This window comes from Vipera berus, assembly GCF_964194415.1.
Source record: "Vipera berus genome assembly, chromosome: Z".
In the NCBI taxonomy this organism is placed as follows: Eukaryota; Metazoa; Chordata; class Lepidosauria; order Squamata; family Viperidae; genus Vipera; species Vipera berus.
In genome coordinates this window covers 56848180-56875066 of record NC_138205.1, presented here as the reverse complement: position 1 = coordinate 56875066, position 26887 = coordinate 56848180, and the positions used below count along the sequence as shown (strand labels likewise).

The 26887-nt window shown below is 40.6% G+C and overlaps 1 protein-coding gene across 2 annotated transcripts in view; it reads right to left on the bottom strand.

Moving 5' to 3' along the window:
* The window catches only part of TMEM245 (transmembrane protein 245), a 139209-nt gene that overhangs the window by 5630 nt on the left and 106692 nt on the right, over positions 1-26887 (bottom strand). The window contains exons 14-16 of one of the 2 annotated variants that reach the window (XM_081343489.1): positions 10072-10172; positions 6826-7000; positions 6050-6182 (exon numbers count right to left, since the gene is read on the bottom strand). In XM_081343489.1, the coding sequence (XP_081199615.1) occupies positions 6050-6182; positions 6826-7000; positions 10072-10172 (409 nt within the window). Of the gene's footprint in view, positions 1-3527; positions 6183-6825; positions 7001-10071; positions 10173-26887 lie in introns of those variants that run through there. The other variant, XM_081343488.1, reaches the window with a different exon arrangement.

Genomic DNA, 26887 nt, shown 5'->3' with positions numbered 1-26887 from the left:
TCATGTCTTCCCAAGATGGATTGTGGGTTTCCACAATTGATTTTATAGTTGTTATGACCAATTGGTGGTCTGGTTGGAAAGTAGGATTGTCCTTTTTCCAAACAACCAAGTCAGACGGGGAGAAGGGGGTGTGGATTAAAATATGTTCAGTCTGGCCCCTCAATCACCCGGGTACAGGCCTGTTCAGTAGGGGGGGCATGATTTTTGGTTAGGGGTCATCTAAGGGAGGCTGAGGTTTGAACTCAATTTGAGCCTGGCTTTTTAAACTGGACAGTTCAGCCCAGCAATACCAATAGGGTAGCTGGGCTGGTTCTATTTTGGATCTAAGTGCTTTCAGTGCTTTTAATTCGAATGTGCCACCTTCCAGCCAAATATGTTTTCCGCGCTCGTCTTTAAGCAAAGCCCATTTTTTACATAATTCCTTTAACAAGTTCTTTTTCATACCTGCCTGGATGGGTAGCTGATTCCCGTCCCAGGCTTCAAGCAATCTTTTCACTGGGAAGCCTATCTCGACCCTTGAACTAAAACCTCCCATGATTCCCTTATTCCTGATGCAGGGGTTCACTTTGGTTCTATTGGGTCCGGCGCACTGAAGGCTCCTAGTGAGACTTCTGCCTAACACCACAGTTTTTGGGCCAAAAGGGGGCCTGCAGAGCACTCTGAATCCTTCAGAGTTCGTGATGCTCCTTTAGGGATCTACCACCACGGTTTCAGACCAAAAACGGGTTTGTTGAGGACTCTTCTGCTCCCTGCAGAAGGTATGTGGCACTCTCTTACCGGCTTTACCTTCACTTTTCACCACCAATGTTTGGGAACTTCAGATGTTCGGGAGGACCTCTGCTTGCTTTCCAGAGGTAAGGGACGCTCCTAGCCCAGTGCTTAATTTCCTAACTTGGGGCTTTTGCTTATACATTACTGGCGGAAGGGGTCCTGGTCTTCCAATGTAAAAAAAAAATTCTGAATGGGATTTGGTCTACCAATGCAAAAGGATTTTCCAGAAGGGGTCCTGGTCTACCAATGTAAAAAAGTGTCCGAAAGGGGTCTGGTCTACCAATACAAAAGATTTTATGACACATTTACTGCTTGCTCGGCTCTCCCTTTCTCAGGTCTCACGCTCTGATGTCCTCCCCTTGCTTTCCCGGGCCCTGCCAGTCACGACTAAAGGGGAACTAGCAGCAGGCCAGGGTGCAGCTGGAGGACATACAGAGGGAGTGAGATCCAACTGATTTTCAGAAGAGGTGCCCCACACATACATCCGCACACTCTTCCTCGCACATACATCCACACACTCTTCCTTTTGTTCTTCAGATCCTTTGAATCTAGGAAGATAGATAAAAATGAAATATAACTGGATTCTGACAACATAGTCAAGAACCAGGTTTTTGTTTCAGTCGGTTTCACATTTCTAACCTAAGTTTATAAAAAAGAAAAAAGAAAACCTAAGGTATTCACTGTGTTTGCTCTCGGACGGCTGGGTGAAGTCAGTCTGCAGGGCATGCCAAACTCTACTTGCATGCGCACCCAGGGGACGGGGTGGGGCTGCCCCATGGATTTAAGGCTGAATGCATTCTGGCCTTCATGGATGCAACCAGGTTGTAGATCAACACTAACACACACACCCTCCAGCCTCGCAGCCACGAGGCTTTCCTTTCACCGTGACAGACCTCACACACATGGCATAGCAAGACTGGCGGCAACATGGCAGCGCTGGAAATTTCTCCCCCTCCTATCACCCCTTCCTGAGTGTGGAGGAAGGAAAGAGATGAGAAGGAGAGAAAGAAGGAAGAAAGGAAGAAGGGAATTGGGGCATGGCTCTTGGGGAGGGATTTTTAAAGCGGAAGAGAAGTTTGACTGGGGGAAGATTATTTTATTTTCTCTTTTCCGGAAAGACAAGCCAGAAGGAGGGAGAGCGAGGTAGGAAGTTTATTCTCTGGAGAGAGAATAAAAAGCCTTTTCGCCAACTTCCTATCTTCCCCCAGTCAAACTTCTCTTCCCCTATAAAAATCCCTCCCCAAGAGCCATGCCCCAATTCCCCTCTCCGCTACACTTCCTTCCTTCTCATCTCTTTCCTTCCTCCATGCTCAGGAAGGGGTGAGCGCATTCTGGCTTTGTTGGACGCAACCAGGTAGATCAATGCCCGGTCACCCTGGGCCGAGGTGCAGCAGGCCTGGTCCTTTGCTCTTTGCACAGCAGGTCCCCGGGCCGGACAGAACCATATTTCGGGCCGCATGTGGCCCACAGGCCTTGTGTTTGACATGCCTGTTTTAGTGGCTGAAGTTCATCCTCAAAATACTAATAACATTGGCTTGTACGGCCATCTGGGTCTGGAGCTTTATCTGATCTCATTTTTTAAAATATCTCCTAATCTCTCAAAGTTAGTTATTGGGTCATTCATAAGTTGTCTCTGAGTTTGTGATAATTTAGGCAACAGTTGTCTGAAAAGATATCCATCTATTCTAGACATGTGTAACTCCTCTTTTTTATACAAATTGGAATGAAAGTTGAAAAGCTTTTTGATAAGTTCATTGCTCATTATTACATTGCTACCTTCACAGATTTTCTCAATCATTCTATTTTCGTTTTCCTTTCTTCTTTTATATCTCAACCATCTTCCTGGTTTATTTGAAAACTCAAAGTGTCTTTTTTCCCCACATACTTCCATTTTGTAGTTTCAATTTCTTGTATTGTTGTTGCCATAGCAGTTTAATTTGATTTAAAATTTTAGAGTCCATGTCTTTTGCAGTTTGATTTCTTTCTGTCTGAATCTTTTGCATCTTTTCCTGAAGTTTTTTCTTCTCTAATTGATTATAATTATACTATATAAAATAACAGCTTTACTAGCATCCCACAGTTATTAAACTTGTTCCTTTATCTAAAGCAGGGGTGTCAAACTGCTGGCCCATGGGAAATAGGGATGGAGTAATCATAGATGATGAAGATCAGAGAAGCTTGGCACCAATTTGCATCAGATTCCAAGGCCAGGCACCCTAAGAATGCCTATTAATCCAAAACATCTGTGTTCCAATTGGCTGAAGACAGATTGGTCTTTCTCTGTCCTATATGTTCTTGGATCAGGTGCACAAGGCAGTTCTTCTTCCTCATGACTGGCTGCAGTGCATGTTTCCCTAACTGAAGCATCAGCCAAACCCTTCATAGATGGCTGCTCAGAGCCATCAATCAACTCAGCTCCTGATGTGCCAAGAACTGGTTTCATCCTCCCCCAATCTGACATCTTGAGAGGTATCTGGGGAATCATTCAAGGGAGTAATCACAATTCTCCACATAAGTTATAAACTACTTATTTCTGTGTGGCAAAAGTATGCGAACCCATAGGATTATTTGTTCTTTTAAAGGGGAAATTAAGATTTCAATCATGGGATAGTCCTCAGGTGTGAGTGTGGGAGATTCTTTTTCTTTTGTGTGGAAAACAGATCACATTTTAGGTCGTATTTATGGAGAAATATCAATGATTCAAAAGATTTAACAAACTTTTTGAATGCATCCTTTAATAATATATTTAATCCACTGTCAGAGAAAAAAAGAACACATAAAAATGATATTTTTTTGGTTAAAGAACTGTTTATAGGTGTTTTTTTCTTTTTAATGTATGTATCTCTATTACTGCTACTTTTGTGTTTTGCTCTTTATTTGTGGCACTATTAATTAAAAAGCAACAAAAAATTAAAAAGGGTAAAAATAAACCCAAAATTTAAGGACTCACATTTTTAATCAGTCTTTTAATTCCTGAATAGTAGAAAGCTTTTAATAGAAATACTTTATAAAATAAATAAAATGCTTAAAATACAGAATCCAGAAGGAAACAAGACAGTACTTGCAGCTTGACACAAATATTGTGAAAAATGAAAATTAAACAATTTAAAAACCAGAAATACAACACATTTTTAAAAGTAATGTGATAATTATATGGTATAGTTTCCTGTTTGCAATATAATCTATGCAGAATTGTAATCATATATTTATGATATTTATGTGTTTGACAAATATGGCTATTCCCTTATTCCCCCAGAGCTTTAAATTGCAGACTGTTGTCTTGAAGTTTTATCATAAGGAGCAACTGTCTGTAGTTGAGGTCATCCTCACCCCAACTCTTGCCACCTAGCAGTTTGAAAGCATACAAATGCGAGTAAATAAGTAGCCACCACTTTGGTGGGGAGGTAACAGCACTCTGTTGGCCACATGTCTGGAGAAAAGTCTTTGGACAGCTCTTGCTCAATGGCCTTGAAACAGAGATGAACACGACTCTCTATAATCATCAATGACTAGTGGAGTAAAATCTGCAGGGATTCATTTTTTTAATCTCATTGATGTGTACTTTAAAAGTCATTTTATAAATGTGAAATAATTAGCAAAAAGGATATCAATTTACAAATTATTTCATTTGAATAATTTTGCATCTTCATCCTTTTTTTATTTATTTTTATTTATTTCCTTAACATTTTTTTCAAGTCACGAAAGCATTAAATATAGAAATTACGTAAGAAAAAATCCATATTTTGACAATGTCATTGGTAGACTAATTTTTATTATAGTGAGGGAAATATTTGATTCCCTGCTGATTTTGTACGTTTGCCCATTGACAAGTCTATAATTTTAATGGTAGGTTAACTTTAACAGTGAGAGACAGAATAACAAAAAAGAAAATCCAGAAAAATGTATTTGAAAAAAGTTAAAATTGATTTGTATTTTAATGAGTGAAATAAGTAATTGACCACTTCACAAAACATGTGTTGGTGCTTAGTGGCAAAACCCTTGTTGGCAATCACAGAGGTCATATGTTTCTTGTAATAGGCCACCAGATTTGCATACATCTCAGGAGGGATTTTGTCCCACTCCTCTTTGCAGATCCTCTCCAAGTCATTAAGGTTTCGAGGCGGACTTTTGGCAATTCGAACCTTTAGCTCCCTCCACAGATTTTCTATTGGATTAAGGTCTGGAGACCAGCTAGGCCACTCCAGGACCTTCATGTGCTTCTTCCTGAGCCATTCCTTTGTTGCCTTGGCTGTGTATTTTGGGTCATTGTCATGCTGGAATACCCATCCATGATCCATTTTCAGTGCCCTGGCTGAGGGAAATAAGTTCTCACCCCAGATTTGATGGTACATGGCTCTGTCCATCGCACCTTTGATGCAGTGAAGTTGTCCTGTCCCCTTAGCAGAAAAACACCCCCAAAACATAATGTTTCAACCTCCATGTTTGATGGTGTGGATGGTGTTCTTGGGGTCATAGGCAGCATTCTTCCTCCAAACACAGCAAGTTGAGTTGATACCAAAGAGCTCGATTTTGATCTCATCTGACCTCAACACTTTCACCCAGTTCTCCTCTGAATCATTCAGATGTTCATTGGCAAACTTCAGATAGGCCTGTACATGTGCTTTCTTGTGCAGGGGGACCTTGTGGGCATTGCAGGATTTCAGTGCTTCATGGTGTAGTGTGTTACCAATTGTTTTCTTGGTGACTATGGTCCCAGCTGCCTTGAGATTATTGACAAGATCCTCCTGTGTAGTTCTGGGCTGATTCCTCATCATTCTCATGAACTCCACGAGGTGAGTCCTTGCATGCAGCCCCAGACGAGGGAGTTTGACAGTTCCATTTCCGAATAATCGGACCAACTGTTGTCACCTCCTTACCAAGCTGCTTGGCGATGGCCTTGTAGCCTATTCCAGCCTTGTGTAGGTCTACAATCTTGTCCCTGACATCCTTGGACAGCTCTTTGGTCTTGGCCATGGTGGAGAGTTTGGAATGTGATTGATTGCTTCTGTGGACAGTGTCTTTTATACAGGTAGCACACTGAGATTAGGAGCATTCCCTTTAAGAGTGCTCCTACTGTCAGTTCATTACCTGTATAAAAGAGACCTGGGAGCCAGAAATCTTGCTGACTGATAGGGAATCAAATACTTATTTCACTCATTAAAATGCAAATCAATTTATAACCTTTTTGAAATGCTTTTTTCTGGATGAATGTTTACCAGTAAATCTTCAAAGTCTGATGCATTTGTAATAGAGCAGGTAATTAATTTGTTGGACTCACAAGCACAGCACTGTAGATATTAGAGGCACCAATAAAAATGCAAAGGAGTATGGGTCCTATGATGGCTCCTTCCAGTCCTAGGTAATATGTTCCACCAGCTATTGCAAGACCTGTCAAATAAGGATGACCTCCTCTGCAATCAAATAATAAATTAAATTATTGCAATGTCATTTAAGAACTATCATTGGAAAGATGATTTTATATGCTGGGTTATCGGAAGACACGAAAAGAAGGCAGTTAATATCTAATCACAAGCAGAGATAGATATATTTCTGTGAAGTCACAAAAACATGACTTGTACAGAAAAGAGAAAAATAGAATTTGAAACATAGTAAAGGGTCTAAGTAAATAATGTTGAAGAAAACCACAAATATTTAAGCCATCCTTCTACAAAGAATTTTTTCCCATGTATCACATTTGTTTTTGAGGATATGCCAGTGATGAAGGAAGTCAGAACTACTCTATACTTATATTCTCTCCAATGATATTCCCTCCACTGCACACATTAACTATCTATGCTGTCTTTTGTCGCCCAGAACACGTTATACATTTTATAAATGTTCTATTTCCTGAAAATAACCTAATCCATAACTACTATATGGTTTTGAAAATCACCACAATTTTTAGAGTGGCATCTATGCTTATTTTCTTTTAACATTATTTATAATAAAGATTCCTGTGTTAATATAACTAATTCATCTAAATATTTCTGTATGTTGGCTAATCTGTTACAAAACTTTTTTCACTATAGTAAAGAAAAATATTAAAATATTCACCCAGATATATCCAAATAGATTGCTGTATCTACAAAGTAAGTTGGCAATAGATGACAAATGAAGAGAAGCATAGCTTTGTATCCTTTTCCTTGAACAAGCCAAAGATCTAGAACTGCAGGTGCGGTTGCCCAGTATGTTCCCAAAAATGGAACTACTCCAAGTATAGCAGCCAGAGCTAAGAAGAGATGAAGTTTAGAATTAGAAAGGAAAATGTAACATTTGCAGTTAATTATTTAAGAATGTAATTCTACAATTATTTTGCAACTATATCGCATACCAATACTTAAATTCAGAGAACTTAAATAAAATATAAGAAAGCAAGATAAAAGAGTTTATAATTACTTTGCTTATAAAACAAAATGGGCTAGCATATCTTGAATTTCAGTGCCACTGGATAAGGAATCAAGAATTAAGACATCATAATCTGGTACCAATTACATGAGGAATAGTTATAATGATAGAAATAACAAAATACTATAAGTTGAATTAGAAGATCATCATTTATATTCAAGGCAGCACCAGAACAAGAATGGTTACCATGGAAAACTCTTGCCCATTCATTCTTCCCCTTTGCAAATCCTTGCGCTTTTGAGTGTTTCTTCACTTAAAGCAGGATTCTCTAAACTACAGTCCATGGGCTATATCTGGCACTCTGGAAAGTTTCTTCCAGCCTGCCAGCTCATCCCATATGCTGTGCTCCAATCCTTTCCAAACAGCATAGGAAAAGAAAGCAGGACTGTATTCACCACTGATTTCTCTGATGCTAGGATTGTGAGCCGGTTGTGAGCCAGTTGGAGGGATGCTGGATGAAGAAGCATCTTCCTCTTTAATATTTGCACCAATTGGGCAGGTTCTTTTGTAAATTTGTAAAATTTAGCTAAATAAAATTTATTGACAAAAATAGTTTTCTTTTCTCAATTGCAATTATTAATTTAATATGAGTGAAGGAAATGAATGAAACTTGGAAGAGTAAACCTCTGGCTCAATGACTGACCTAGATTGGATTAATTTATTATTTCTTCAGAGCATTTGCTAATGTTTGACAGTTTTCTTATACCATTTGTCTGTGTAAGAATGGTATTGTTTCTTCCTAATTGTCACATTTCTGTTTTGCTGCTGTTATGAATCATTTTACACTGCGCAAAATAAAAACATTCAATTAAATTTTATTTGCTTATTTAGAAAATGATTTTTTTCCTCTGGCCTTTAAATGTTTGCAATATGTTGAATGTGGCCCTCAGACTGAAAAGTTTAGAGACCCCTTAGTTACAGAATCCTCAAGAAATTCTGAAACACGACTCAACTGTAGGTAGTAAGATAGTTCCCCCCTTTTTAAAGCCTTGTGAAATGTCTGGTCCACATTTCATGTATTGTTTGAGGATTTCTATACCTTTTCGGCAATAAAGAAGGCAGCAAATTTAATTCCTTTATTTATTTTTTCTTTTATTTTCTTTTTAAAAAAACCACACTGGAGGTTTTTAAGAAGAGATTGGACAGCCTTTTGTCTGTAATATTTTAGGGTCTCCTGTTTAAGCAGGGAGTTGGATTAGAAGACCTCTAAGGTCCTTCCAACTGTTATTCTGAAATTCTATATTGCATTGAGTCTAGATTTTGTTAGTTGAGCTTCATTTTTACTAGTAAGAATTATTTTATGACAACCTTTTACCACTGAGTTATCACATTCTTTTTGACACACATATCAAGGAGATAAGAAATTTAATTACATTGATAGATGTTAAACTATAATAAAACAAAAAAGGAGACATTAATCAGAAAAGGGAAGAAATTGCTAAGAAATTCTACAAAATTAGGATTGCTATTGCAATCCTTTACATTTAAAATTACAATTAAGAAAAACAAAGAGAGTGGGTCAAATCAACATGGTGAATTAGATTTCAATAAATTTAGGTGTGTAGAACATTTCCTGGGGGGAAAAAAGTTTTTGCCATAAGCACAATTTTTTGACTCTCTCCTAGTGAGGAAGCTTGCAAGGACCTAAGACTGGTGCTGCAGGTGATGAGCTCAGTGCTGACCCTTTGCTGTGGTCTTCTCTTGGAACTGGTGTTGTCTGCTTGACACTTGGCAGGGATGCTCCCTGCCTGAAAGAGGAGGATCTTCTCCATTTAAGATCTGCCTTTGCTCTAATTGATATCAGTAACTGAACAAAAGTATGGGAACAAATTTGTCCTGAGTGATCCCCAGGCTGTCCCAGTTGATCCCTGTTCCAAGAAATTGTAGTAGCAATTTTTTAATAAAGTTTTCCCCTTTTAAGTAAAACACAGAACAAAATAACAATTGAAACAATGATACACTACTCTTAATATAAGGAGACGTTTGTTGCTAATGAATAAAAACACTATGCCTATGTTTAAAATGGCAAATGTAATTTATTTTAAGGGACGCGGTGGCTCAGTGGGTTAGGACGCTGAGCTTGTCGATCAGATGGTCGGCAGTTTGGCGGGTCGAATCCCGAGTGCCGCGTAACAGAGTGAGCACCTGTTACTCGTCCCAGCTTCTGCCAACCTAGTAGTTCGAAAGCACGTAAAAATGCAAGTAGAAAAATAGGAACCACTACAGTGGGAAGGTAACAGCGTTCTGTGCGCCTTTGGCGTCTAGTCATGCCGGCCACATGACCACAGAGACGTCCTCGGACAAACGCTGGCTCTTCGGCTTTGAAACGGAGATGAGCACTGGCCCCTAGAGTCGGAAACGACTAGCATGCATGTGCGGAAGAACCTTTACCTTTACTAATTTATTTTAAGTCAGTTTTATATGTACCCAGGAAAAGAAGTGCTTTAGTATCATCTTAAACTCCAAGTAGCTGAGCCTAATAGACTATTTCATAGAACTAGATGAGAAGAGGCTTTTAAGTATGATGTGGCTATTCAAATACCTGCTAGAACTAAATGATGCTGCTACTCTATTATTTTTCACTTGTACTTTTACTGCTTTAGATGTCATGGGATCTGATAAGTTAAGCACATGAAAGGTGAATGTTACCTATCCTTGGCTGGATTCAGATTTCATCCAATCAATATAGAGTTTCCTGCTTGAGCTCCAAGTCCATTCCAATTCTGTTATTCTGTTAATCGGCTTAATGTAAGGATTTATATATTTTGTATGGTGTAGGATTCAGTACTTAATATTACACTAAAGTTCTGATAAAATGTTAACACTTGCCAAAATGGAGCATGATCATTAGATATTAACATAAACACAAACATTCAACTTTTTTTTTGTTCTCACCTGAGGGTATGAAGACAATGTTTATTCCAAAGATGGTATGAGTCAGCCAGGTATATAGACCATAGAATCCAGCCATTTTGAGAGATGCATCAAATACTCCTCTGGAAGAATATAAAAGCCAGTAAAAATGCTGCATCAGACTGCAAGATTAATGTTTGTTTAGATAATGATGATAAATACGTACTTATCAGTTCCTTCCAATTAAAAGCTATTTGCTATAAATTTGCTTAAGAATAAAAATAAATCCATTGTCAAAGAAAAAAAAGAACACATAAAATGTTCTTTTTTTGTTAAAAACTGTTTATGTTTTTTTTCTTTTTGATAATATCAACATTACTACTTCTTTTGTGTTTTGCTCTTTTTTCTTTTTCTTTTTTTGGTGTTCTTAATTGTAAAGCAATACATTGTATTAAAAAAAGGTAAAAATAAATCCAAAATTTAATCAGTCTTTTAGTTCCTTAATAGTAGAAACTTTTACATAGAAATAATGAATAAAATAATACTTAAACTCCTTATCCAAAAATAACCAAGACATGTTTGCAACTTGGCATAAATATTGTGAAAAATAAAAATTAAACAATTTAAAAATCAGAAATGGAACAGCACATCCTTTTTTTAGTACTGTGATAATTACCTGGTGTTTCCCCTTTTTGGAATATAATCTTTCCAATAAATTTTAATTACAAATTTAAACTTTTAAAAGTTTTCAACTATAGCAAATACTTTGGTAATCAGTATTACAATAAATAAGAAATTTATTTATATAGTGCTCCATTTTCTATCATTGTAACAATGTTTAACTTGTATGTTTGTTGTAAATATTTTTAAAAAAATAATGAGAAGCACCGTGACCACTCTAATTTGTGGAAAGATCTTGCCTCACATTTGCTGTATTCAGTTCTTTCCTAGTAAAAGTACCTTTTCTCTAATGCTATGGAGCAAAGGAGTTTTCTTTCCTAGGGATTGAACGAAGGCAACCCTGACATTAGGCAAGATCTGCTTTAATGGTCAACCTGGAGACATCAATCTACCGTGGGGACTGAGCATTAAATGTCAAACCCTGGGAGCGAGCTGGAGGACCCTGGAGTTGCGGCAGGCTCCCCACCTTGACCGCACCATGCTGGAGTTCAGGCGGAATGGCAGGGGGAGCTGAACCACAACAAGAAACATGTCAGATGGTCGCTGGGCATGGGGAAGATGGAAGACACCCCCCCTTGAGGATACCCTGGAGGAGGCCATGTTAAACCAAGCCCTATTCCTGATACAAGAGGTGATGGAGAGTCAAAGAACCCAGGAAACCCTCACACAAATGACTAGCCTGGTTTCTTGGGTCACCCTGAACCAAGCCGTAGACTGAGCTACAACAGTGGGAGCTGTGCCTATCCCACCTGGACAAATGCAAGCGGTGCCACCAGCAGCAGTAGCTGCAGCACAAGTCCCTCCACCTGCAGGGGTTGCTCTTCAGAGACACTTGGTTTCAAAGGCTCCAGCCTTGGGGGTGATATATGAGGGAGACTCTGAGCAATTGGGATTCTTCCTGGCACAAATTTGGAACTACATTCAGGAGTATGGGACTGAAGTGGGGATGGAGACAGCCCGAGTAAGATATGTGATCATGGTGCTGGAGGGTACAGCTGCCGAATGGTTTCCCTCCACAATGACAATGCTCCCCAGTTGTGGGACTACAGCCATTTTAGGGCAACCACCAACAGTTCAAGACCCACTGGCAGAACACAAGGGCCTGTATGAAGACCATCACTCAAGAGTGGAGGTCAGTGGCCACGTACATCCAAGAGTTCTGAGGGTTGATGGGCTGGCTAGCCACATGGCCTTAAGAGATCCTGATCCCGATGGCCTCAACAATGAAGTCTACCACACCTGCATCTCACAGCCCCCCTTACAGCACCGGTATGTGTTGGCAGGTTAAGTGGAGATTGATTTCACCAGAGGTAGCCATGGTTGGAGCAAATCTTCACCCCCACCCATACTTGTAAAGAAGTCCTAAAGGTTTCAAAAGGGGGTCCAGGACTTAGGTTGTGGTGCACAGCAAGTTTCAAGTCTGGGAAGGAGGCCGCAAAATGCCACTCCACAAAACCAAGCCTGAAGCCTGTAACCACCAGTGGAAGGAAGGCTGAGAAGCCGCCACAATTCCACAAAACAGCATTAGAGGGAGTAGAGGTCATTGAATTTGCCCCTCCTGGCCATGGGGGGAGTCTGGGAACTTCAACCTCTCCAGAGGAGAGTGACACCAACTCTGATGACAACCCCCTGGTAAGTCAACAAGTAATCCTTGTGATCATCCCAGTGAGCTAGTGGTGCCCTCATGAGGCACCTAAGGCCATATTGGACTCAGGGTGTACCAGGTGTGTAATCAGTCCAGAGGTGGTGAAAAAATTGGGACTAAGAAGACTTAAGATCCCCATAGCTTTTTGCCAACTGCATGGATCAGTGGCAGGGGAAGGCCCAGCCCATTTTGTGACTAAGCTGGTGGAAATGGGAATAGGGAGCCACACAGAGACTTTGTTTTATAATGGTGTCCAGAATGCTTACTTACATGGCTTCATAAGTGGAACCCTCATGTGAATTGGAGGAGGGGGCTCCTAAAAATCAGACCCAAACTCAGGGAAAAAAGGAAAGCAACTCCAACCCCTAAGAAACAAAATGCCATGGTAAAGAGGAAATTGGATACTGTTGTGCAGGAGTGCCCAAAAGGGGAGGAAAAGATTCTAAAGGAATACTGGGACTTAAGGGAGGCATTTAGTGAATGGGGCCATCACATTGCCCCATGGACTGCAGCATAGAAATCTTCCCTGAAGCAAAGCTCCCCAAGCCTAAGATCTACTCAATGGCCCCGTGTGAGCTAGACATGCTTCGCGCCTTTATTGACAAGAATTTGAAACACGGATTTATCCAACCAGCTAGACCATGAGTGGCAGCCCCAGTGTTGTTCCTGGAGAAGGACAGGACTGTTTGCTTCTGTGTGGACAATGTTTATCCTCTGTGAGTGTGGACCATGTTTATCCTCTGCCTCTGATGAAAGACATGCTAGCGCACTTGGCTAAAGGAAGGATTTTTTCTAAACTAGATCTGAGAGAAGCATATTACAACATCCACATCAAGAAGGGTGATGAATGGAAAACTGCCTTTAACTGCCCTTTGGTTTGTTTCCAGTTCTGAGTGCTCCTCTTTGGGTTACAGAGGGCTCCTGCTGTTTTCATGCAGTTGATCAATGAAGTGCTACATGAACATCTGTACAAAGGGATTTTGGTCTACTTAGATGACATTTTGATATACACATAAACTATGGAGGAAAACGCAAAACTAATGCATCCAGTCCTGAAAAAACTCAGAGCAGCTAAGCTATATGCTAAACTGCCCAAGTGTGAATTCCACCAAGACAAAATTGACTATTTGGGGTATTGCAATTCCCATGAAGGGATAGAGATGGATCCTGAAAAGGTGCAAACTATGTTAAAATAGGTATCCCCAGCACTAGGAAGCAATTACAGAGTTTCCTGGGTTTTGCCAACTTCTATTGGCAGTTTATTCCCTCCTTTGCTAAGATTGCATTGCCCATTACTAATTTTTTGAAGACTAAGGGTCAAACTGCCTGCTGCCTGCAATTAGTGCAGATTCGCATCCCACCAGGCTCAAGATTGACTCAGCCTTCCATCCTTCCGAGGTAGGTAAAATGAGGACCCAGATTGTTGGGGGCAATAAGCTGACTTTGTAATAATGCCGCTTGGGGGGGGCGAAAGCCCTAATAAGCAGGCATATACATAGAATGAAGGCTATTGCCAAGCACATTGATTTGTGCTTAGATTCTAAGCCGCCCTGAGTCTTCGGAGAATGGTGGGATATAAATGGAATTAAAAAAAAATAAGCCCAAACCCAGCCAACCCCTTGGTCAATGGAATGCCAAGCAGTATTCAAAAAGCTCAAGCAGTTGTTTGCTGCTGAGCCCCGTACTCAAACACCCTGACATTAATTCCCCATTTGTCATCCAAGCAGACACCAGTGGTATGGCTGTAGGAGTGATGTCGTTGCAGGAGAATGTGCAGAGGGTCCTTCAGCCTTGCACTTACATCTGCAAAAAACTGAGTCTGGTGGTCACTCTGGGAGAAAGAAGTGTTTGCAGTGTGATGGGCACTACTAACTTGAAGGCAGTAACTAGAGGGAGCCAAACAACCTTTTGAGGTGTGGACTGATCATAAAAAACATGAGGCCTTGAAAATCCTGAGAAAGCTATTGCCCAAACAAGTTTGTTGGGCACAATACTTTAACTGATTTAATTTCTCTTTGATATATCCCGGGGGAAAAAAAATCATGGCTGATGCTCTATCAATATAACAGTATTAGACCTAAGGTAATCTGACCTGTCATTCCTTTTAAGCAGCTAGCTGTTCCGGTGACTACCAGGTCCTAAGGAAAACCAGAGCCTGAACTTCCAAGTAAACGGTGTGAAGAGCTAAAGGAAGCATTTAAAACCAATAAGTGGTTTCTATCCCATACAAATGATTGCATTATTCATGACAGTCTAACATGGGTTGGGGCCAAACTGTATGTGCCTTCTAGCTTGAGGAATACCATCCTACAGTCTGCCCATAATTCAAAATCTGCTGGACACTATGGCTATGTCAGTTTGTCAAAACACTGTACTCGGTTAAGCGCCAATTTTGGTGGCCATCTTTGAAGAAAGACATTGTTACTAGCTGTCCCATCTGTGCAGTGGTGAAACGATACTGGGGAAGCCCACTAGACTTCTGCAGAGTATGGCTAGTCCCAGGGCTCAATGGAAAGAGATACTGGTGGATTTTATAGTGGAATTACCTGAGAGCGGGGGGGGGGGAATACCGTTATTTGGATTGTTACTGATCTTTTCTCAAAACAAGTACGTTTTGTCCCTTGTCTTAAAATTCCATCTACTAAAGTATTTAGTAGATTATCCAACATGTGTATAGACTACATGGGGTCCCAGACCACATCATTTCAGATAGAGGGGTACAATTCACTTTCCAGTTTTGGTGGGAATTAGGATTAAGCTCCCCCTACCATCCTCAAACTAATGGGGCATGTGAGAGAGCCAACTCAGTTCTGGAACAGTACCTCGGTTGCTACATTAATTACGAGCAGGACAATTGGGCTGAGCTTCTACCATTTGCAGAGGTGGCATACAGTAATTCTGTACTTAGAAGTACTGGGTTCACTCTCTGTCAGGACTTTGTGGCTATGCCAGAGCTGACTCAAGAAAAACCTCAAATACCCTCCTTAGCTGAGTGGATAGCTCAAGTAGAGAACACTTGGCCAGAAGCCCGTAAAGCACTAGAGGAAGCACATCAAGCTCATAAGAAACAAGCCAATAAAAAATGCATGAAGCCAAAATATTTTAAAGTGGGGGACAGAGTTTACCTCTCCACAAAATACTTACAATCCACCCAACAGTCAAAGTAACTGGATCCTAAATATGTTGGTCCATTCCCCATTGTTAAAGTTAATTAACAATGACGCTGAGCTTGTCGATCAGAAGGTCGGCAGTTTGGCGGGTCGAATCCCGAGTGCCGCGTAGCAGAGTGAGCGCCTGTTACTCGTCCCAGCTTCTGCCAACCTAGCAGTTCGAAAGCACGTAAAAATGCAAGTAGAAAAATAGGGACCACTACGGTGGGAAGGTAACAGCGTTCCGTGCGCCTTTGGCGTCTAGTCATGCCAGCCACATGACCACAGAGATGTCCTCGGACAAGCGCTGGCTCTTCGGCTTTGAAACGGAGATGAGCACCGGCCCCTAGAGTCGGAAACGACTAGCATGCATGTGCGGGGGAACCTTTACCTTTTTAAGAATCTTAAATGTATTCACCCGGTATTTCATTGTAGCTTATTGAAACCCGAAACTGTGTCACCTCTTGGTCCTGCACCTGTCACCCTACCTGTACCCATTTTCATTGATGGAGAGCAGCTTTTTGAAGTTAAAGAAATATTAGATTCAAGGAAACATGGAGGGAAGATGCAGTACCTAGTTGCATGGAAACACTTTCCCCCTTTGCAATCTGAGTGGGCAAATCCTGAACATGTCCATGCTCCTAAACTACTCCAAACATTACACAGAAAATTACCCTAAAAAACCCTGAGTGTGGACCTACCTTTTCTTTGGCCATGTATTGCCTTGTTTACCTATGTTTACCTGCATGTCCTTTCTTTTTGGGTTATGTGGCAATAGCCCTGTTAAGGGGGACAAATGTCAGCCAGCATGCTGCTTGCTGCCATGCAAAGGGAGGGAAGGGGGAGAGATGGGTACTTGTGGGGGGAGGAAAGAATCATTCAGGAGGAGATTGTGGAAAGTTTTCATGAAGCTCTGTAACTGCTGCTTGCTTGTGCTTTGCTTATCTCTCTTAGCTTTGGTATGCAGAGGAAATATTCTCTGGCCATTGTGTGACTTCTGTTTGCCTAGATCAGGGGTAGGCAACCTCGGCTCTTTTATGACTCACAGACTTCAACTCCCAGAATTCCTGAGTCAGCTGACTGTGGCTCAGATCATGAGCTTCTACCATTTGCAGAGGTGGAATACAATAATTCTGTACTTAGTAGTGCTGGTTTCTCGTTGCAAAATTTAGGCTTAAATTGAAGAAAGTAGGCAAAAGCATTAGGCCACTCAGATATGAACTAAATCATATCCCTGATGAATACACAGCAGAGGCGACAAATAGACTTAAGGAATTAGATATGATAGACAGAATGCCTGGAGAATTATGGACGGAGGTACGCAATATTGTACAAGAGGTAGCAACTAAAACCATCCCAAAGAAAGAGAAATACAAGAAAGCAAAATGGCTGTCTGAGGAAGCTTTGCAAATAGCTGAGGAAAGGAGGGAAGCGAAAGGCAAGGGGGAAAAAGAAAGATACACCTAATTGAATGTAGAATTCCAGAGAATAGCTAGAAGAGATAAGAATGCCTTCTTAAATGAACAATGCAAAGAAATAGAAGAAAACAATAGAATAGGGAGGACCAGAGATCTCTTCAAGAAAATTGGAGATATGAAGGGAACGTTTCATGCAAAGATGGGCATGATAAAGGACCAGAAGGGCAGGGACCTAACAGAGGCAGAAGAGATTAAAAAGAGGTGGCAAAACTACAACTATACAAGAATGAGCTTAATGAGGCTTCCAGTTCTGGAATATCGGTGCTCCCAGACACACGAGGGAATTGCTCCTCATGTCGCTTGGATTTCTTCATCGGGGGGGCCCCTGTAAAGGGGTTGAAAGTTACCCTGTAGGGGCGATGAGCGGGGGAGAGGTCTCTCCAGTCGGCAGTAGAAGGGCGGCGGCCCTCCCATCGGCTTGGAGCTACTCTCCGAACTGAAGAAGAAAGTATCAGCCACTCCCATGGCCTATCATTTAGCCGTTTCCTGCTGAAGCCAAAAGCACAACAAAGCACTTGAAAACTGGGTGAGAATTGCCTTCTTGTTTTCCTAATTGTCTACTTTCCCTGCCAAAGCTTCTTGAATTTGCTTCCCCTTGCGAGGAGAGAGGGAAGGGATTTTTTCCTCCCCACCCTTCTTAAGAGCGGCCTTTGTCTACATTGGGAGAGAAAAGAAAAAGCCTTGTATTAAATTATACTGATTTACTGGACTTACTGCCTTTCTACTTTTGGCCCAAAGTTCCTATATTTACAGAAATGGACTATTCTACTTATTAGTCTAAAAAAGGGGACATACATACATACGTAAAAAGATACTGTCTGAAAAGGTTCTGAAGTATTCTGGTGATATCTAGTGAATACTATTGGCAAACAAGCTTGCTTACATTTTGGACTGACCTTGGCATTAAGATAAAAACCTGAAACAGCTGGAGATGAATTTGGCTTAGACTTGTGGAGGTGGACTCAGGTTACTGATTTTTGTTTGAAAAATAGCCTCCACCAAGAACTATTTATAATTATTACAAAATGGAGAAGGATCAGCCACAAACCTTGCTTGACTATAACCTTATACTTGAAACAATCTACTGAGATGTCTATCTCCAGATTTAATAATTTACATGCCAACCTTAAGTCACAAATTGAAACCCAGACTGCAAGTAAATAATTTACACTTCAGAATATAACAAAATTGGAAGATATTACTATTGAGACAGAGGAATATAAGCAACAACTATCCAAAGAATTGACAACTTTAAAAGTACAAGGAACTATCACTATGGCAAATAACCTCAAGGATCAACAACATACTATGGGAAAACTTAATGTGCAAGATAGTGATACTAACATAGAGGACGTGGAAGATCAACAAAGACAGTTTCCTAAAAGCCTGGATAGCCAAGCATTAATTACAAAATTTGATATGACTCTCTTATTTAAAGCAGATGAACCTAGATGGAAGAGGAATCCAGACCGAACTGAAGATAAAGTTTTTAGAGCAAATACAGACTAGAACTAACAGGGCAACAACATAATGATTACAAATGGTTTGGTTTTTGTGGACCACTGATGGCTAGATGGCCTCCTTCAATTCAAATAATATGTATTGGAGCGAAGGGAGACCTACCTGGCAATTCAAAGGCCTTGGTCTGAATTCCTGATTGGCAAAAAAAGGGAAAAAAAAGCCAGAGTTAGATTTAAAAAATGAGTTCTTAAGAGAACCATTAAAGGTTATCCTTTTAGTAATCAGTGACCTATCAGGATCTAAAATAGAAAATGTTTATGAGATAGAACTAGAATGTGTTTATGTATCTATTAGGCTTATTTTAGACATAATTTGTGAACTGACATAATGGAAATATGGTTTATAGATCCCACGTTTGATGTTAAAAGATGTTTGATTATTCTATTTAAGAATTAAGAATTAGCTAAAATTTAAAACAGAATCTGGTTGTGTATAAATAGTTGTAGATTGATAAACATAGGCTATGGTCCTGTCAGTAATGTGTGATGTATTAGGATGTGAAACAGACAATGTTTATTAGATAGAACATAGCTACTCAGCCACTGTGTACATGTTAGATGCTATAATTTTTGCGGTAATGAAATAAGGGAAATTTGGGTTGTGAATATTATTTAGGATGTTGAAGGTTTAATTTGAATAATATAATAAAAATTAAAATTAGGTAAACTTTAATAACAGGACATCTCATTGAAATTGAATTGAACAATTTTTCAACTGACCATGCTATTTCTAGTTTAAACTGGTTGAATGAAATGTTAAGGGAAATTGAGAAGGATGTTTTGATAATGTAACCTGAATTATGTACTGAAAACTCTGTTACTGAATCTCTGATTACCCAGTCATCATGATGCTTTCTAAATATATAATTTTAACTGAAAAACCAAAAAAACTTGTTTTTTTTAAAACAAAGAATGAGCTTACTGTCCCAGATAACCACGATGGGGTGGTCACTGACCCTGAGCCAGACATCCTAGACTGTGAAGTGAAATGGGCCTTAGGAAATCTGTGCAACAACAAAGCTAGTGGAGGTGACAGTATTCTAGCTGAGCTATTCAAAATCTTAAAAGATGATGCAGTAAAAGTGCTACACTCAATTTGCCAGCAAATTTGGAAAACTCAACAGTGGCCACAGAATTGGAAAAGGTCAATTTACATTCCAATTCCAAAGAAAGGCAATGCCAAAGAATGTTCAAACTATTGCACCATTGCACTCATTTCACATGCTAGTAAAGTTATGCTTAAAATTCTACAAGCTAGACTCCAGCAGTATGTGGATCGAGAAATATCATAACTACAGGCAGGATTTCAAAGAGGCAGAGGAAATTGTGGCAAGTTCTTAAAAGAGATGGGAGTACCAGACCATTTGTCTCTTGAAAAACCTATATGCGGGTCAAGAAGCAACAGTGAGAACTGGACACGGAACCACTGATTGGTTCAAAACTGGGAAAGGAGCCCGGCAAGACTGTATACTATCGCCCTGACTATTTAACTTATATGCAGAGCACATCATGAGAAAGGCAGGGCTAGATGAATCAAAAGTTGGAATTAAGATTGCTGGGAGAAATAGCAAGAAATTAAAAGACGCTTGCTTCTAGGGAGGAAAGCCATGGCAAATCTAGACAACACACTAAAAAGCAGAGACATCACCCTGCCAACAAAAGTGTGTATAGTCAAGGCCATGGTCTTCCCAGTTGCATGTATGGCAGTGAAAGTTGGACCATAAGAAAGGCTGAGCGCCGAAGAATTGAGGCCTTTGAACTCTGGTGCTGGAGAAGACTCCTGCGAGTCCCTTGGACTGCAAGGCGATCAAACCAGTCAGTCCTAGAGGAGATCAACCCTTACTGCTCTTTAGAAGGCCAGATCCTGAAGTTGAAACTCAAATACTTTGGCCACCTAATGAGAAGTAAGGACTGACTGGAGAAGGCCTAATGCTGGGAAAAGTTGAGGGCAAGAGAAGAAAGGGACGAAAGAGAATGAGGTGGCTGGATGGAGTCACTAAAGCAGTAGGTGTGAGCTTAAATGGACTCCAGAAGATGGTAGAGGACAGAAAGGCCTGGAGGAATGTTGTCCATGTGGTCGCGATTGGTCGGACATGACTTTGCAACTAACAACAACAAAAAGAATGCCAGCAATGTTGTATATTTTAAACATACTCTAAAATTATTACTTGGACGCAATGTTTATAATTATAGGATAATAATCCAGTTGTTTTACAAAAGTAACTTTACTATAAGTTGTGGAAGAATGTATCTGTGGTTGATTTTTTTCAAGCAAAACCTAACCAATCAAACATTTACACTTAAAAGACCATTCATATCATTAAACATAATTATTTGTGATTAATATGGGAAAATGGAACATATTAACCAAAAACATTTTTTTTAAAAAAAGAAATTACTCATGAGCAATAGTTAACAACTTCCTGAACAAAATAATAAGTATTTCCAAAGTGAATTAGCCTATATCAGGAAACATAACCTTCAAGAATTTTAATGAATAGCCTATGTGCATGCACTCATGTGAAAATATCACACACACTAAATTGCACTGAAGCCGTGACAACATGCAACTTAGTAATGTGCAATATCACCACCAGAGCAAGCAGGATGGGAACTTCAAAGAAGAGTTTGGTGCATTCAAAATGAAAGAGCATGCTACTTTGGAAAGGACAATATTTCACATAGAAGATATACATGCAGTTCAGAAATATATAATTTCAATTAGTTCTGCCATTGACATGAAGAAACTGATGATAAGCATTTTTCTAACTTTAAAAATAATGCTATTCAAATTAAATTTTTACAAGTTAGTAACAAAAAGTGTATTGTGTAAACCAGTGATGGGAGAACATATGATGTGAAAATTGAGAGAGAAGAGGGCATGCTTTGTGATGTTTTCAGATACTGCAGAGGCCTCAGAAGAGCATTCTCAAAGCTGCATCAAGAAAAAAGGTTTTGTGTGACCTTGAATAAACCACAGGGGTCTATCAATACAAAGAGAATATTGCCTGAAGAGTGGCATGCAGCGGATCCTGGGAAGTGCTGGGCCACAGGACAATTGCACTGTTCCTCAAGGCATCTAGGGGAATGGCGCTCCCCGAGTGCCATTGTTCAGAGTGGCCTAGATAGGGAGGAGATAAGGAATTGTTTCTCTTTTGTTCAGTGTCTCTCTGTGTGTGATATACCAATCAAATTAAGCATTTTCTAAATTTTTGATACACTGAGTCAATAGATTTGCCATCATTGGTGAATCACCGAGAATATATTTTTGACTGAGAAGATTCACATTGAAGTTTATCTATACCTAAAGATCATTAGTTCTCTTTGAATTAATTACTTTTTGTTGGTACAAGCTATCTCACTTGTATTTTTTTTACTCTTAGTGACTGACCCAAGGCTACCCAGCTGACATCATGTCAAGACAGAAGTAGAACTCACAGTCTCATGATTTCTAGCTCATCTCACTGGGATAAATATATAGAGAAGACTGTGTATATTTATTGCCTTGACCTCATGGGGATATGTGGAACCCATTTCAAAACACTGAACAAACACAAGCACACATAAACATGGAATAAACACAAACACATGGGTGAGCATAGTTACTGATGGAAGAGTTAATTAAGAGTATAGTTAATTAAGCAGCAAATATTAGAAAATGTGAGTATTACAGGTAGTCCTCGAGTTAGGAGTGTAATGGAGCCTGTCCATTCCACCCGTAACTTGAAAACTCAGAGTGAATCTTGTATCTCGAACAAGATCACTTCCTTGCTTGTTAAAACACACATGGCTCGTTAAGCGAATATGAGATATCTCAGGGTAGGGAAGGCCATGGAGGGCCTAATGATGGAACAGGCCCCCAAGGCCTCCCCGACCCACTAAGATACCGCATGTTTCCCCCTCCCTTCCTGCCGCACCGGACTCACCTGAAAAAGATCCGTCTCCTCTGCCATGGTTCTTGCTGCCACCCCTATCTGAGGCCGGGGGAGGCTTCTGCGGGCCACCCCCCGCAGCCCGATCAGGGCTCCGGAAGACTTTTCTTGGCCGCTGCCACCCAGATTTGAGGCCAGAGAATGCTTCTGCGCAGCCCAATCCAGACTCCAGAGGCGTTTTCCAGACAGCTGCCACCCGGATCTAGGAATGGGGAATGCTTCCGCAGACCCCCGTTGCCCATCAGACCTGAAAAACTCCTGTGGAGTCCAGATTGGGCCATGGAAGCATTCCCCAGCCTTAGATCTGGGCAGCAGCACCTAGAAAATACCTCTGGAACCTGTATCGGGCTGCAGGGAGGGCGCAGAAGCATTCCCCAGCCTCAAGTTCAGGCAGCAGCAGCCTGTAAAAGGCCTCCAGAGCCCCAATCCAGCCTCTGGAGGCACATGGAAGCATCCCCCAGCTTCGGTTCCATTCTCTGTTGCAGAGAACAGAGGCCTAAAGTACCATGAAATCATGCAAGATTAGTAGTTTGAGATCTCACCCCACTGATCTTGCGTGATCTTGCATTATTTTAGGCCTCCGTTGTCTGCGAATGCACCAAAGGCCTAGAGCAGCCAAGAAAGCGAAGGATCTCGATCTTTGTAGGGTGAGTATTGAAGGCCTGGTGCCTAGGAAGACCCGGGGGTGGGGTGGGGAAAGAGGGAATAACCAGGGTGAATGTTGCAGACCCACTGCGATCGCTCATAATGGCGAATGACATGGTGCTGCAATATTTGTAACTTCAGGACTTGCTCGTAAGCACTAGGGGGCGCTTATCACGTAATTTTGAATGAACGTTAAGTGAACACTCGTAACTTGGGGATTACCTATATTGGGTTTTATTAATTTTTTCAAAGCACTTGACTTATATAAAAGTCTATGATGCCTGTATTTTGGTGTTCAGGATGCACTAGTCCATAAAATGTATTAAATTAAAATGTGGGCCACACACATTCTCATCTACACATGCTCATCACTTTTATGCAAATATTTCATTTCAATATGCATTTTTGTGATTCCGACGAAAGATGATGCAGTATAGTTGTTTATTGGTTTAAGTTGGACTAGGAAGGTAACATTTCAAGTCCCTTCTTGGGCAAGCAGCCCACTGTATGTCTAGTGAGTGAAGCACTCTCTCAGCTCAACATACCTCACCATGTTGCTGACCATGTATAGATAAGACTACAGGACATCTGAAGACTGAGTAAATATACATACAATAAATATAGAATTGTCTTCTTTCTTCAAATGTACAAATAACCTCTAGTTTATTTGGAATTCAGATTGCATAGATATTGTTCAGTTGTTTTGAAGATACTGCAATATCTTTCCTATTCAGGTAGTTGAATGTACTTTTCATATGTGGCTCAAAATTATTTTGTGATTTTGTTTATATATCATTTTAAATAAATAAACCTTTATTGTCAAAGTACAACATGTGTACATTGAGATTAGCTGAGCCTCCCCCCGTGCTCTCCCCCCCCAACACACAGTGACAACAAACCCTCCATCCTACCACACCATGTGAACCAACTACACCACACACCGGCCTCCCAAGTCAATTCTGCATAAGTTCACAGAGATTATATCCCATTTAAAAGCCTAACAGCCCACAGATAAAAGCTATTTTTCAGCCTGTTGGTATGGCTGGCTGTACTCCTATATCTCCTACCAGATGGTAGGAGAGTAAAGAGATACCGTCCAGGGTGTGAGTCATCCCTGAGAATCTTCCTCACTCTTCCAAGGCAATGAGCCCTGGCGATGTCGTCCAGTGGTGTCAGGGAACAGCCCACAATGTCTTGTGCTTTGCTCACTACCCTCTGTAATACTTTCCTGTCCACGGCTGTCAGACCAGCATAGCATGTTGTACTTTGACAATAAAGGTTTATTTATTTAAAATGATATATAAACAAAATCACCAATTTACGAAGAACAGGGCCTTTCATTCTGAGATTAAGAGACCACCATAGGGAGCATTCTTTGGCCACAAAGCTAAAGTCTCACAATGTCTTCCTTATCTCAAAATGTTTTACAAGATAGTTAAGACTAAGGAACAAATGGAAAAAATAATAGAAAACATTCAAACAATACAACAAGAAACAGATCACCCTGTGCAATAGAGAGAGCACTGCACAAAACATGGATGAGATTATAGTCCATGATGGAAGAAATCAAAGTGATGAAGACATGGTTACTGAAGAGGCTTTCATTTCTGCTATCTCTAGTGTCTGTTTAATGGAAACCAGTGGTGCCCATATATGCAGAAACTGTCACTAAAATGTTCATGCCATCTATGGGTATGCCAATAAAAATGATGGAGATGAGAGTAGAAGATTATGAGATTAAGATTTTGTCCACTCTTTGCTTCAATATTGACAATGCTGTCCAAGGTAAAATTGGATCTAAATTGAATAACACACTTTTCATACTTGCTTAAAACATCACACATTCTATAGATTTCCTATGCATTATATAATACCAGCTTTCCTTTCATTTGTATATACATCTTTTTTAATAAAGGCCTTTTCATGACACGCTTTTCATACTGTGCCTAAATAGTTTTTGGCACTCTGCATAATGCCTAGGTATTATATACAATACCTAGGGATAGTATATAGCCTATTAAAATAAGACAAACATTTCATATTTTACCTAAAAAGTCATGCATTTTATAGATTTACTAGGCATTCTATACAATGCCAGGTTTTCACACATTGCCAATATCATATATAATCCATAACTGAATGCTGAAATATATTGTTTTGGATTGTTATCTTATATTTTGGTTTCTTTTAGTATTTACAGAATATTAAAAATGAAAAATTACATTAAAACACGATGTTAAATTGTGTTATGCAATACTACTAAAATAAGTTGGAAGAAATCGAACCTAACTATCAGACTCTCGACTTCTATATTGTTTCAGATACTTTTAGGTCTGCCATTCTGTCGGGAGGGGAGAGGAAGTTGTTTTCTTTTCGGGGTTGCTATTCAGCTGGGGGGGGATCTGTATTTCCTCCACTTTGTTCTTTACCCCTTTGATGCATCGGGGTGTGAACAGAGGAAGGAATGTGTCATGGGTCATCTGCTTTATCTCTACTTTGCTCCGATGGGAAGAGGATGTCAAGAAATGAAACCTACAGGACTGCACTTGGGAACTCCGCTTATCACCTTGGTTCCCATAACAACTTCACACCTGGGGATTTGATAAAATTAAACCGAACATTTGGCTGTTGGGGTGGAGTTTGAATGTGATGCTTTAGTATAAAGTTTCAAGTAGGGAAAGGTCAGATCTTGCTTTACTTTCTTGCTATCACTGCCTCTCAATAAAAGTTCCTTTTGATGCCTGTTTTAAGAGTTCTGCTTTCTTGGGAGGCTAAGTTGAAGCAGAACCTTACATTAAGCAAGATGTGCAAAATGTAAACCTGCAGAGGCAACTGCCCTACCATACACCATGTCCCTCCATGGCAGCGAACAAGACAAAGCGAATGCAGGGAAAAGTCTGCTGCAAAAACCCATTCAGAAGAAAGCTATTCCAGATGGATGGAGGAATTGACCAGTACAGAGACCTCCATGAAACCTAGATGGTCAGCCGGGTTGGGAAGAAAGAGGAATGAGAAGGAAGAACCCAACAAGTCACCTTCACCTGTGGCTGACAGAAAAAAGGCTAGAAGCAGGAGATGGAACTACTCTTCGATAAGGAGGAAGAGTCTGAAGGGGAGAGTCAACTGACCAGACCCTAAAGCAAGCAATGCAGTAGTACTTGGTGGAAGCATTCCAAGACCTAAAAGCAAAATCTGGGTGGCACAGAAGTACAAAGAGGGAATAACTAGAGGAAGCCGAGTGCAGTGGAAGTGAGACAGGTTTGACAGAAGCTGCAGGGATGTGACTGGCTCCATGGTGACAGCACCGGCTATCCCAGCAGCTCAGCAACCAGCAGTTCCCAGAGGGGGAAAGCCCCCCAAGCCCCCAGAGGGAGAGCCCCACTAGAGGAACCAAAATTGGTTCCCCTGGGTGTGAAATTTGATGGGGACCCAACAACTGGGCTTATTTCTGGCTCAGGTTTTCATCTACATACAGGTGTATGGGAGAACCCTCCTCAGTGAGGAAGCCAAAGTCAGGGTTGTCACCTAGCCCTAGAAGGGACTGCAACTCGGTGGATGGTTACCCTACACAACTGCAATGCGCCGGAGCCCCAGAACTTCAATTGCTTCATGACAGCCCTGAGATAGAGGTTCGAGGACCACCTGGCTGATCGAGGCAGGGACATCGGCCAGTAGCAGAGTACATGGAAGAATTCTGAAACCTGGCATGCCGCCTCAACTGGCCCGAAGACATCTTAATCAGCTGTTTCCAGGATGGGCTGAATGATGACCTGTACAATGCATGCGTAGCCAGGGGTGCCCCAGTACG